This window comes from Phoenix dactylifera, chromosome 2 (genome assembly GCF_009389715.1).
Source record: "Phoenix dactylifera cultivar Barhee BC4 chromosome 2, palm_55x_up_171113_PBpolish2nd_filt_p, whole genome shotgun sequence".
NCBI lineage: Eukaryota > Viridiplantae > Streptophyta > Magnoliopsida > Arecales > Arecaceae > Phoenix > Phoenix dactylifera.
The window spans coordinates 22,972,829-22,985,856 of record NC_052393.1 but is presented as its reverse complement, the minus strand read 5'-3'; the positions used below and the strand labels follow the sequence as shown (position 1 = coordinate 22,985,856).

Sequence of the window (13,028 nt, the reverse complement as noted above, 5' to 3'; positions counted from 1 at the left end):
TGATCTTTGGTTCCATAGGCTTGCCAACTTTTGATCATTCTAGATAACTTTGTGCACCATTATGACAACTAAATGTCAACTCCCAAAATCTAAATACTGTTATCAGGTTAAGATAATCGTACTCATAAAAGAGTCCAAGTTCAAGCAAAGTTTCATGACAACCAAATCAGCAAGGAAAGATAGTGGAGTAGGTGAAGTCATCAGGTTCAGTGGAACTTCAGGTCATGCAGGCGAAGAAGGCGAGGGCTTAATGAGACCAGTGGGATTTGGCGAGGCGAGGGAGGGTGGTGTTCCATGAGATTTTGCATCGAGCGAGGCCGTCATTGGCTGCGTCCGAGGGTGTGAGAATCCATACAGGCATGTATTTAATCCCATATCGATATCATTGAAAAAAATTTAGGTACTTATACAGGATCAAGGAACCCAAATAATACCTTCCGGTGGCCTTTTGGGATGGATCCTAAGTTGTGACAAATAGTATCAGAGTGAGTTCGCCCTATAGCCTATGTAGGCTAGAGGATTAGATTTGAATAGATTTGAATCCTTAGCCTGATGAGGATGTTAGGACTTGAATGGGAGGAGTATGTGAGGATCCATGCGAACGTGTGTTAAGTCCCATCTAGTTGAAGGCTAAGTTTAATGAAAAATATGTAACAACATGGTTATGTATCATACAAATTATACCGTGTCATTTTCCAAATGAGTATATTATGAATGGAGCCTATAAAAATAAAGCAAGTTGATTGATATGATTTACGATGATATGATGCATATGATACATGATATAATTTTTCAGAGCTAGTCAAGCATTCTCTTTAATCATTAAAATCTGGGTGTATTTTAGTTTTATAATAATTGTAAATTATCATGTGATTCATATATGATTTAATTTCTTAACATCCATTTAATAGAGCTAGACATGATGACCAAAAATGTAACTTTGAAAATGCAATCGAGTATATGGAGGAGTGGGCTTTGTGATTAGAGATTATCTGGACATGCTGATTGTAGCTGAAGGGCGACGTACTACCGATCAGGCCGTCATTGAGATGGAGTTGCAGGCTGCCTGGGAGGGCATGTCCTATGCAAGGAGGGTCCTTGGAGTCAACAGGATATTTCTAGAGGAGGACTCCGCCACGGTAGTTGACTGGATATGGGAAGTGGATCCGGATGGAGATGGGCACCCGCTGCTTCGTGAGATCCGTGGTCTGGCCAGGGAGTCAGGTTTCTTCTGGGTAGCATATATTTATTGGACATGCTAGGTCGCATTCTTTGTGGCCTGGTATTCGGATGGAGTGATTTGGATTAGGGTCGGAGATATACCCCACTTTCTATATCATCTTTTTTTTTTCTTCTTTTGATTTGAAAAAAAAAAAATACTGCAATCGAAACATTTAGAATGCGGGAGATGTACATGAAATACGGCAAAGTCCAGAAGGTAATTTCCTGCAGGTACCAAGCTGATGCTTGTTTCATCATCAAATATTTCGAGGCCTAACGGCCAAGCCCATTCCTTCCCGCAGTCATCCCGTTCTCAACTCCGCGCCTTGTCTTTCCTCTCCTTGAAACCCCCAAACCCCTTGCTTCCCTGCTCTCTCTTCTCTAATGGTGATCACCATCAGAGAGGGGGCGCTCCCCGTTCTCAAGCAATTCAACCCCTCTCCTCCTCCCTACCCCCGGACCTTCACGGTGGCCTTCGAGTCCTCCAAGCTGGCGAGAATTCGGTCCCCATCTTTGGAGAAGACCCGGGAAAGGGCGATTACGGCGTTGGTCTTCGGGAGCCGGAGTTTGGGATCTCTGAGAGGTGGGACGGGTCTCTTGGAGCGACCTGGTTTTGACCAGTCGCAGTTCGATCCCGTTCCTCAAGTCCAAGAAGGTTCAGTTTTTTCTTATTTATTCTTATTGTGCCCGTTTGTATGTGTTATTCCTCTATTCTGATAATTTCAAGAACTTGGGCGTATATGTTCTTCTGACTCGTGGTTTTTCCATCACTCTGTTCCTTTTTTATTTTTATTTTTTTTGAACGACTAGAATTTTAAACTGTTTGAGGCTATTCATCACGTTCATGGTAACCTCGTAAGGTTGAACAGCAGTATCTTGCCAAGCTTAAGTAACTGTTTGAGGCTAATAATTGCAGAAATAGGGCATTCATTATAGAGATCATAGGCTAATAATTGCTAAGCTTAAGTAACTGTTGATTGCTGTGCATTACAATCTTTGGCTGTGCAAACCACAATACTTGATAGATAGATCAATTTCCTATTACATTAATGGACCATCGTGATAGATAGATCAATTTCGTGTTACATTAATGGACCATTTAGAGATTTGATATCTTCATGAGCCCTATTCCTTCTTTCATGCTAGGTCTAGTTTTCACTGATGGTACTAATGAGCTGCTTTGGAAATGGGGTTAACTTGGAGGGTTCGAAAATTATAATTGTTCAAACTTGCAAAATTTGGGAAATGAATAAAATTGTCAGAAGCTTTAAGTTGATAGCATACATGGTTATGCAAAATGCCATACATGTACAGAACAGTTAGAGACTTTTTTTCAAATTATTCAGCTTATTTTTTGATTTCTTTCGAAAATTGAGAAACATTAAATAGAAAAATAGATGAAAAATTGAAAAATAAAAATGAGAAACATCAATATCATATTGCAGATGGATAGATTTTAATCCCACTGGAAGGTTGAGGGTGTATTATGCCAACCTACAAATAATACAAAAGGAAGAAGGAAAAATGCCTGTGCAAATCATTGAATGGATTTATTATGCTATAAAAATGGTGAATGTGTGGCATTACCAATACTTGATTGGCAGGCACCAAGGGCATTTCAATTCAAGGTGTGGTGTTCAGAAAAACTTGGGAGTGGAGAGTTTCATTGGAAGTATTTTGTTTAAGTAGATTATGGGATTAAGTTGGCATGAACAAAAATATCTCATTCAGAAGTAACAGGAGAAATGATATTAATAAATCCAAATATATTATAAACATGATGAAACTGTGCTAGAACTGAACAGAATCTAGAAAATGCATGGAACTTGAAACTGCATATTATTTCTGAAATTGTGATAAGTTCAAGGAAGAATTTTGTTTATAGTTTCAAGATAGTTTAAGAATTTTATAGTAATTTGATTTTTCTCCTGCTAGAACTCTTGTATGACTCAGCTGTTTATGCAAGATATGTTCGACCATCATTTTGATTGTTTGCTCCTTAAACTACTGGCTAAAAGCAGAACAACATACAACAGTTACTTAAAATTAATGTATCCAAGATGCCTATACAACCATATCGGGATGCCATTCTTCTGCTATATTCATATGGGAGAACCTCCCAACTTACTAACCGACATGCTTTTTCTTGTTGCTCCTTGGAAAATATTGCACAGTTGCTTTATCAGAAAGGCTCAACATCAGCATTATATCAGGCCAAACAGTTCTTTTATTAAAATAACTGACAATCCTTGTGCATCAACCTTGAATAAGATCCTCCTATAATTCATATAAAAAAAGCATTCTTAAAATCCTTTTATTAAGAGTGTAAGACCCGCACATCAATTTTCTGAATCAGTTCTGTGTTAGTCCAGTTAACACTAGCCCATATGGACTCACCTCTTTCACTTATTTGGAAACCTAGCAAGAAGGCACCAGCCTTAGCAGGGCTTTTGGAAACATGTCTTACCTTTGGAAAAGCCAAATTACACAGGTTGTAATCATACCCAATTTGGAAATTTTAGGTGAAGCCACACTGCAGAAGATTGTTCCTCCTAAATTGCGACCTTTACAAGCATATGCATTACCATGATCCTACCTTTCCATATTTCCTTCATTACATGACTAACTATGCTTTTCATTTAGACAATACTTTCTAATGAATTTGGCATTCCAATAGTCCAACAGCATTCATACAGATTTAGAGCGAACCAATTGATTTTATCCATATCTCAATCTACACAAACCTTTTTATTTTTAACTTTTTACATAAAAAGATATTCCATTGTTTCTTCATACTACAACTGTGAATCATCATTAATCTGCATTTCCAAAGCAAAACTGCTTTTAGAGGCTTCTTATGATTCAGCTTTTGTAAGAAGCGCCTCATGGTTGGCCGAACTGGCACTCTCCAAAATTTTATTGAGGTTTCTTCTCTTTAATTGGACCTCCTATTAGCCAAATAGTTTTGAAGCAGATTAGCACGGAATTTTCAACCCAAGTGGAAACTTGATATTAGTTTTTCATCAACGACCAACATTCAACAGTATAGAAGAATATTTTTCTCTGGAGTCATGAAGAAAGTAAGCGGCAACTAAATTAACGTTCTGCTCACTTCTGTATTTATTAAACTACTAGTCATTAGCAGGTCTTCTTCCACACTGACCTTTATAGTTAATGTTACATCCTTGAGTTAACAATCTTGACTAAGACTGGTTTTGTCTTCTCTAGTGGAGTAAATCTTAAATGCAGCTTTCATTAGGAACTTGCAAATACTTCTCCCAACTACTGAATTCTTTTATCTGGATTGACAACCATTCCATCCGTACAAATTTTATTTCATAATCTGCCTTTAAGGTCACCAGCTGGTTTAATTCAGTAAACATTATTTGTTGTGACTTGAAGTCATCCCAGCCCTCGCAACTTCTTCAGAGAGCAAGTTTTGGTTAACTTTTTCCTGGCCATTTTCTTCCCAATGAACAAAAAACTATGCGTTCTCTGTTTACTTCTTTTATACATAGCAATTGGAACCAGAGCAGCAGACATGTTATTGATCATCAAAAATTGCAATATGGATTGTACATGCATGCTATTCCTGCACTATATAAATATGCTTTTTTCCATCCATCAGAGCTTTCTTAAAATCTGCTCTATGGATATGTTCAAAAGACTTATTTTTAGCCCCTTTCCGCTCATTTACTTTCACATTAGTTTTTCCTTCTCATTTTGGCACATGCTCGAGAACTTTCTTCTGTTATAAAATGGAGAAAAATTGATCTAAGATTTCTCAAAATTTATACCATTTCCCACATGCCATCTGTACTTGTCCATAATTTGGTGCATCTTTCTACATTCATCAGGAGATGCCTTAGTAGTTATCAACATTAATAGCATAAATAACTTGGTTAGTATGAAATTTCCTTCGAACAAATTAAACATTTTTTTAATCCGATGCTGTCTACTTGATTCTGCAATCTATAATGGGCTTTTGGAAAAACAATTTAGAAAATGGGAAAATAAGGGATCTCCTTTTCTAGCACCTCAGCAAGTTGGGATGGATGCACTAGAAGGATCAAAACCTTTACCATTTCATATGAGGTTGAAAATTTGGATCATAGATTTCAGCTTGGTTGGATCTGATTTAGGATATAATATAGTGAACCACTGGATTTTTCCTACCTTTAAATATTTCCCTCATTGTATAACTATGTTTTTGATTTAACAAAGCATTCTAACAAATTTAGCATTGTAATAATCCAACCAAATTGATTCAGATGTAGACCGAACCAACTGATTTTTTCCTGTACCTCTTTATCTATCTTGAACCTCTGTTTTTTGACATTTACATTCAAAAAATGCTGTTCATTGTTGATCCGACACTTGACTTCTACTACACCTTTGAATCAACCTTAACCTTCATTTCCAAGGCTAAACTGCTGTTAGAACCTTTGACTGATTCAGTTCTATTTGAAATGCTTCAGAACTTGCCCTTACTTGTACAACTATTCTCTTCTGTTTGACCTTCATATAAGCCAATAGTTTTAAGCATATCCGCGGTCACTTTTCCACTCAGATGGAAATTTCTTATTGCTCATTATTCAACCACCTTCAACAGTATACCTGGTAATTTGTCTTGGAGGCCATGATAAATTTAGGTGGCACTTAGAATAACATTCAGTACATCTTTATTATCTATCTAGCTACTCAACTTTAGTAGCTTCTCCTCCTCCACGTTGACCTTCACAATTAATGGTAATCCAATAGCCAACAATCTGGACAAATACTGATGTTGTTTCCTCTTATTGAAATGGATCCTAAACCTTGCTTCAATTATGAAGAAACCCTGCAGATGCTTCTCTGTAAATCTGAATGCTTTGATCCAGGTGTGCATTTTAGACAACACCATTCCATCCATATTTAGCTGTGACATCTATGTTCATAAGCTCTCTTTAAGCTCTGTACCTGGTTTCATTGTTAAAACATTTTGTACGGCTTCAAGATTCATCAGTTCCAACCCATCCACCTTGTTAAGAAACCATAATATTTGACCTAGCCATTTTCTTCCCAGACCACCAGAAACTATGCATTCTATGTTTATTTATTTTGCATATACAATTGGAAGAATAATAACTCGCATGGAATTGATTGTCAATATTTGCAATGCAGAGAGGACAAGCACCTGATTTCTTGTACTAGATGAAAGTGCATTCTTCTGTCCATCCAATTTTCTGGGAATCTAGTCTATTGACATGCCTAAGACACTTATTTTCAGCTTCTTTCCTCTCATTGGCATGCCTATATACCTCCAACTTGGACACCCCTTAGGGCCTGTTTGGATATTCCTACAGGATTGGGCTAAAAATTCTGTAGGATTTGTGAATTGGGCCGTCCATTTAAGTATGGCCCAATATCAACCAAACACCACCCAGCCCAAATCTTTTGGAAAGAGAGAAAAAGACTTTCATAGATCTTTTTTTTTTCTTTCTATAGCCCAAAGGCTAGAATCTGGGCTGAATTTGGATAGGCTTTTAGAAAATGCAAGCTAGATGGGCCAACAATCCTGATTCCCACATGATTTTCAGCCCAATTCTCTAGGAATATCCAAATAGGTCCTTAATGATTTTTGGCATAGGCTTGATCACTTTCACCCAGCGTATGCTGAACCGGCTCGTACCGGCCGGTACGGGCCGCTACAAACCGGTCCGGCCAGCTACCGGTACGCCGGAGCCGTTGAAACCAGTACAGGCCGGTTCCTCGCCGGAGACGAAGAAGACGAGGAGAAAAAGAGAGAGCGCGGGGAAGAGAGGGAGGGAGCCCACCTTCGGCCGCCATCGGAGAGCCGCGGAGGGGCGTTCGGAGGCCGGTGGGGGGCGGCGGAGCCCGGTGGGGGACGGGGGAACCCGCGGGGCGCTGCGGAGGCCGCGGCCGCAGCCGCGTCCACTGTTTCGAAAGAAACAGGGGACGCGGCCGCGTTTTTTAATTTAGGAATTTTAAGTGAAGTCGGCAACCGATTTGCCGACTTCACTTAAAATCCCCAAATTAAAAAAAATGAAAATTTTTAAGTGAAGTCGGCAACCGATTTGCCGACTTCACTTAAAATTTCTAAATTAAAAAACGCGGCCGCGGCCTCTGCAGCGCCCCCGCGGGTTCCTCCGTCCCCCGCCGGGCTCCGCCCCTCCCTCACCGGCCTCCGACGCCCCTCCGCGGCTCTCCGATGGCGGCCGAAGGTGGGCTCCCTCCCTCTCTTCCCCGCGCTCTCTCTGGTTCTCTTCTTCTTCCCCGATTCCGGCGGGGAAGAGCTTCCCGGTTCGTACCGCCCAGAGCACGGTACGAACCGGCCCGTACCGGTCCGGTAGGCAACCGGTATGCCTACTGGACCCGGTACGGCGGACCTTGCTTTCACCAATCTATCATGCAAGGATAGAAAATTTGATTAAGATTTCTCAAAATATATATCAACCCCATAAACCTTTTTAATCTGTCCAAGATTTGGTGGATCGTCCTACATTAACCAAATGATTTTATAATAGTTACCAAACCATCATTAGCATAGAATATATTGACTAATATGAAGTTTCCCTTGATCAGATCAAACTGTCCACAATCCAATATCCTCTAATTGATTCTTCAATCTATAAAGGGCTTTCTGATCAAGAACAAATGACAAGGAAACAAGGGATCCTTGCCTAAGACCTCTCCAACCTCAGCGTAACCTAGTAGTTACCAGGGCTGTAGTGAGTTGGGCTGGACTCAGTTTAGGAGGAGCCAAGCCTGATCAGTATTCCTGTTGGGTTGTGCTCCTGAACTGTCCACTTCCATTCTGTTCAGCATTGGCAGATGGTTCAGGTTTAGGATTTATTCTATTGATTACTTGGGTTTTGCATTCCAGCCAGACCATGAGCAAAATGTATGAATTGGGCATCTTAATGGTGTCAATGTTTTGGCCACATGTCAGCATTTTGAACTGCAACTTCATCAAATTTTTTATAGTGAGACAAATTGATGATCAAATTCACAGAAGCACGTGTTGACATCTCAATAGTCTAAAATTTGAGGAGAGAAAGGTTGGCAGGATTAGTTCTCATATGATCCATATCAAAGTCATATTTTAAATTATTCAACTGTTTGATCCAAACATCATCCAGATGACTGATTTATATCAGATGGGTCATTTCCAGTAGGTTACTGATGAGAAGCAAGTCCGACCCACTTTCAGCCCTAATAGCTCCCTATTGATAAGAATAGTGTGCCACCACTTTGCATTGCTCAATATATTCTATCCAGCAACTAGGAAAATTCATTTGTCAAAGATCCTTTAAAACATTTTACTACCTGTCCTGATCATGTGATGCTTTTAGATCAAAATAGTCTGGCGTCTAAGGGTAGAGCCAAGTTTCTACTTGAATAGTGTGTGGTTGGGGTGTGGGGGGGTGAGCAGTTGGGTTCAGAAAACGTTAGCAAGCGATGGTTGATAGAAAAAATTGTACCATAGATCTTGTGCCCTGACCACATAATGTTAGAGCTTAGTAGCAACATACTTCTACTTGGGGTAATGTTCCTGCTTCAGAAACTCCCAGGAAACTCAAACTGCACCTGCTTCCCAAGTGCTTCTTTACTTCAAGTGGTTTTAGAACACTTTCATATACCTGCTCACAGTTCTAGCAGCTAATGTTAGACTGATATGCTTTATGAAGCTAATCATAAACATCAATGGATAATTTTCATCACTAGATATAGACGACAATTCATAGTAGTTTCCGAGAAGCTGTTATATATCAACTGATTGAACTATAAAGATAAATCATAGCATTTTTGAACACATTACTAATTACCATTTATAATTAAAAGCTTGATGTCAATGGTTTTTAGTTAACCAATTGTTAGTTTTAATTAATCAAATCAGGAAAAGGATGCATTAGTCTATATTAATCCTCTAGTAACAAAAAATGGGTGCCTTTTCAATTTAGTAATGTTACAGAATACTACCGAGAAAACCCTGAATATAGTATACATCAGCAAAGAAACAGACAGAAAAATTGGTATAATTGACAATGAATAAATTTTGATGGGATTGGATGCTATTGCACTTCCTTCTTGTATGTTGGAACTTGGAAGTAAGTGAAAAGGTAGGCTTGAGAAAAAATCAAAAGATGAGGTTCAAAACAAGAGAAAGAATGAAAGATGACAGGCATAAGTATGTGAGTATATGCATGAAAGAGAGGGAAAGAGAGAGAGAGGTGAAAGTTGTTGCATCAATTACAGAGAAATTTGAGGGCTTATGATAGCCCAGCTTTGCATATGCCTCCAGCATGATTTCCATATGTGGCAGTTTTAATAATATAAAATATCTCTTGCATAAGACTGGTGTTATGCTTCAACCCGGTACAGAATCAGATTCCATATTGATCTGGAAAGGTCAGCAGCTTCTTGATCTATTGGCCAAAACTTCAGCAATTATTTTTGTTTGCTTACAGCCCTTAACCCTTCTTGGTTTCCGATGTTTAGAGATTAAGGCAATAATCCTTTTCATCAATGTTTTGGAAATACCAAAATTCTGAAATCTCTTCCCCATGTCACACATCCTTCTACTTACTGCTCCAACAGTACATGAAGGGTGCATTTGGTTGGCAATCGGAGTCGGAATCAGAATGAATTGGAATAAATATCGAAATAGTTATATTCCTTGACGTGTTTGGTTCATGACTGGAATCGGAATGCGATCTGAATACTTGGCGAGAGTAGGGATTGGATTTTGGGAGATTGGGACATTCTCATTCTCCCCTTGGAATTGAAATGGGAATGGGACTCTCTCCAACTAAATGACTGGAATGGGAGTCATTCATTCCCATTCCAGAGTCCAACTCCCTCCAAACAAACATGCCTGTAAAATACCTTTGGTGCTTTATCCAGCTTGGAGTTCTCCTGCCCTTGTAGATAAAATCTTTCTGGATTCCTCTAGCATGCCCATTGAAAGGAAACTTATTTGCTTCTCTGATGACTTAGGCATGCTCATAGTGTCAACCAACTAGAACTTTCATTGTCAGCCCAGAGTTCTTTGAAATATTCCATGGCGACCCTACGAATTTCATTTTTTTTCAGAAATTGTAGTACTACTAGGTCTCAAGATCCTCTATACAGTTTTTATGTATTCTAGTTGCAATGGGTGTGTGAATATTCTGGTATTCGTCTCTCCATTCTGGATTTAATCAGCTTTATGCTTCTACAGAGCATTCAATCTTGCTGTTTCCGCAAAGCAATTTAACAGATTCTGCAACATATTCTACTACTCTCCTTATCATTATTAAAGTCATAACATCTTCCTCTTTAGCTTAGAAATTTTGCATTTGTTGCTGAACATTGCTAGTTTTACCATATAAAATCTCCAACTATATTTTTATTCTATACCTTGAGTCTTTGCTTTCCATCCTTTAGTTTATATTGAATCAAATATTATAGGAAACATCTCCTTGTCTTATTCCATGCTTTAAGAAACCTCCAAAAATCCAGGTTGAAAGAATCCGAAAATTTTCATTCTAAAGAGTTTTGGCCCACTTCATTTCTACTTTTAATACTGATAAACTTGTAAGTTTATATGCTTCCCTTTCTAAGGTGGGGTTTTGATACTCATTTTTTATGTTGTGTTGTGAATCTCACCTTTCAATGTCCTGAAGCTGCCACTACTGCATGTTTTTGCTCATTAAATTTTGTTCCTGTGGTAATTTTAAATTAGCTTTCAATTGGATACCACTACCAGGACATCTAGCCAATCGGACCCCAACATATTAAATCTGGGTAAATATTGCCTAGCGGGTCTTGATTTCTACATAAGTTTAAAAATTCATGTGCTTCTTTTCTTAAAATTGAACATGGTAGAACTGTAGTAGGAATTATCACAGAGCAGGTATGAAACTTACTTTTTCATTCCAGTCAAAAATAACTTTGTGACTATCATTTTCAACTAGTTCTTGAGTTCGTACTTTTATTCTAGCTGTGTGGAACTTGTACTCTATTATATAGTGTCTTACTAAGAAATTTGCTTCTATGGGGTTTAACAAAGTAGTTTGTTAATTGACCATAGATATATTGCTATGTTGGTGTTTTTGTCCCCCTTTTGAATTGTCCTGAAATAGTAAGATAGCAAAGCAAATCTTAAGCATATTAGATCTTTTAAAATTTTCTTATAGTCACCATCCTTTACTATATTTGACAAGGTCATTATGATTTGCCAGGAGGAGATAGAGGACAGTTGCATGATAAGAGAGGACTGGGGAGTGGAGACAGCTACAAGGTTTTGCTGATTGATCATGATCATCATACAGAGAAGTTAGGTAGTAAGAAAGACATTTATAATTTTAACTTCAGAGGTCCATTCCTTGAAAATCCTAGCAGAGGAGCCAACAGCATGCTGATTACACATATTCCTATTTCCTACTGCCAGTCTAACAATTTTTTGGGTTGCCTTTATAAAATCTCTTGTTCGTTCTGCTATCATGATTCTTTTCTTTGGACTGGACCACATTGTGTGAACCTAAAATAAAAGATATTGTGCTTACTCTTTTGCAGTGGTAAAGGCCTTACCACAGGCTGTTCCAAAAGTCACAATTGATGATGCAAGAGAGCTCTTTCATGAATCTCGGCAGAAAGGGGCTGCAGTCGTTATTGTTACTGTAAAGGTATTCTAAAGTTCAAGAGAATTGAGCCAACCCATTAATCTAGGATGTTGAGACCTAATTTGTTGTTGCTTTTTAATACTTCTTACCAAGAGCCGGATATCATGGAATTTGCTAGATGATATGTTGCCTGTGGACATGGTTTTCTAATCTTTGTCATTGGACAGGAGCATGCTGAATTCTATGCACAAATGATGCTGAGGAGGGGGCTGCAATCAGCTATAGAGCCAGATTCAAACACAGCATAAATCAGACCTGACGGCTTGGAATGTTTTTATTACAATTCCCAAATTGGTGCTTTGAACGTGGTTCCACACTTTTGGCATTTTGATGTCAGAGCAAAGAGGGTAAACAATTGAGGGCTTAAGTTCTTGATGTTGTGGGGTCCATGTAATAAATTACTCTATAAGAGATTGATTCTGATATATGCTTATTGAAGCTCCTAGGATCCTAAATTGACTGTTGTATATAAGTGAAGTTTAACGTTACCTACATAAAGGTGAATGACGATCAAATATTGTGGGCTATATTCTCCAGGTAGTTAGCAACCAACACCCTATTGGGAATGATAATGCAAAATATGCTGCTAATACCTGGCAGTACACCATTTCAGGATGAACATGACTCTCAGATTTCTGCTTTAACGTGAACGTATAAAACACCTGAAGGAAGATTCTTAAATGTAGTAATCGTTTCAGGTCTCCCACCTGCTGTGAGATTTTTCTTTGGTTAATTAGTTCAGCTTCTTGAATGAAAGATTGTTTCTTATTGTAGAATTCAACAGGTTGATAAGCTCCAAATGCTTTGGTTAATCTGTGTTGTCTGTTCGTATGCGTATATCCTGACAGACAAATAACTTCAATTCTGTATTAAATTGTGTATTTATGGTTCCCATTTCCCCACAGTTTTTGGTTCCTACAGAACTTGTAACAAACACAATAACCAGATTGTCTATTTGTGCAACTCAGACGTAGCATCTCATAATGCAAATTTGTTGAATTTTTTTCCTCATTTACACAATATTTTCTAGAAATACAACTTGAAATAGACATAAAATTGTCATCAATCTCAAAGACTTGAGTTTTCCATGTAGCAATTCACCAAATTGGAATTCCAGATATGCATTGCGTGATAACATAT

At 38.4% G+C, this 13,028-nt stretch overlaps 1 protein-coding gene across 1 annotated transcript; it reads left to right on the top strand.

The window, feature by feature from the left end:
• The first annotated feature begins 1,476 nt into the window (after window positions 1-1,476).
• On the top strand, window positions 1,477-12,507 carry LOC103695464 (ATP-dependent Clp protease adapter protein CLPS2, chloroplastic-like). Its single transcript, XM_008776802.3, has 4 exons — window positions 1,477-1,876; window positions 11,448-11,546; window positions 11,782-11,891; window positions 12,056-12,507. The coding sequence occupies exons 1-4, from the start codon at window positions 1,606-1,608 to the stop codon at window positions 12,134-12,136; spliced, it is 561 nt and encodes a 186-aa protein (XP_008775024.2). The 5' UTR covers window positions 1,477-1,605; the 3' UTR covers window positions 12,137-12,507.
• The last annotated feature ends 521 nt before the right edge of the window (window positions 12,508-13,028 follow it).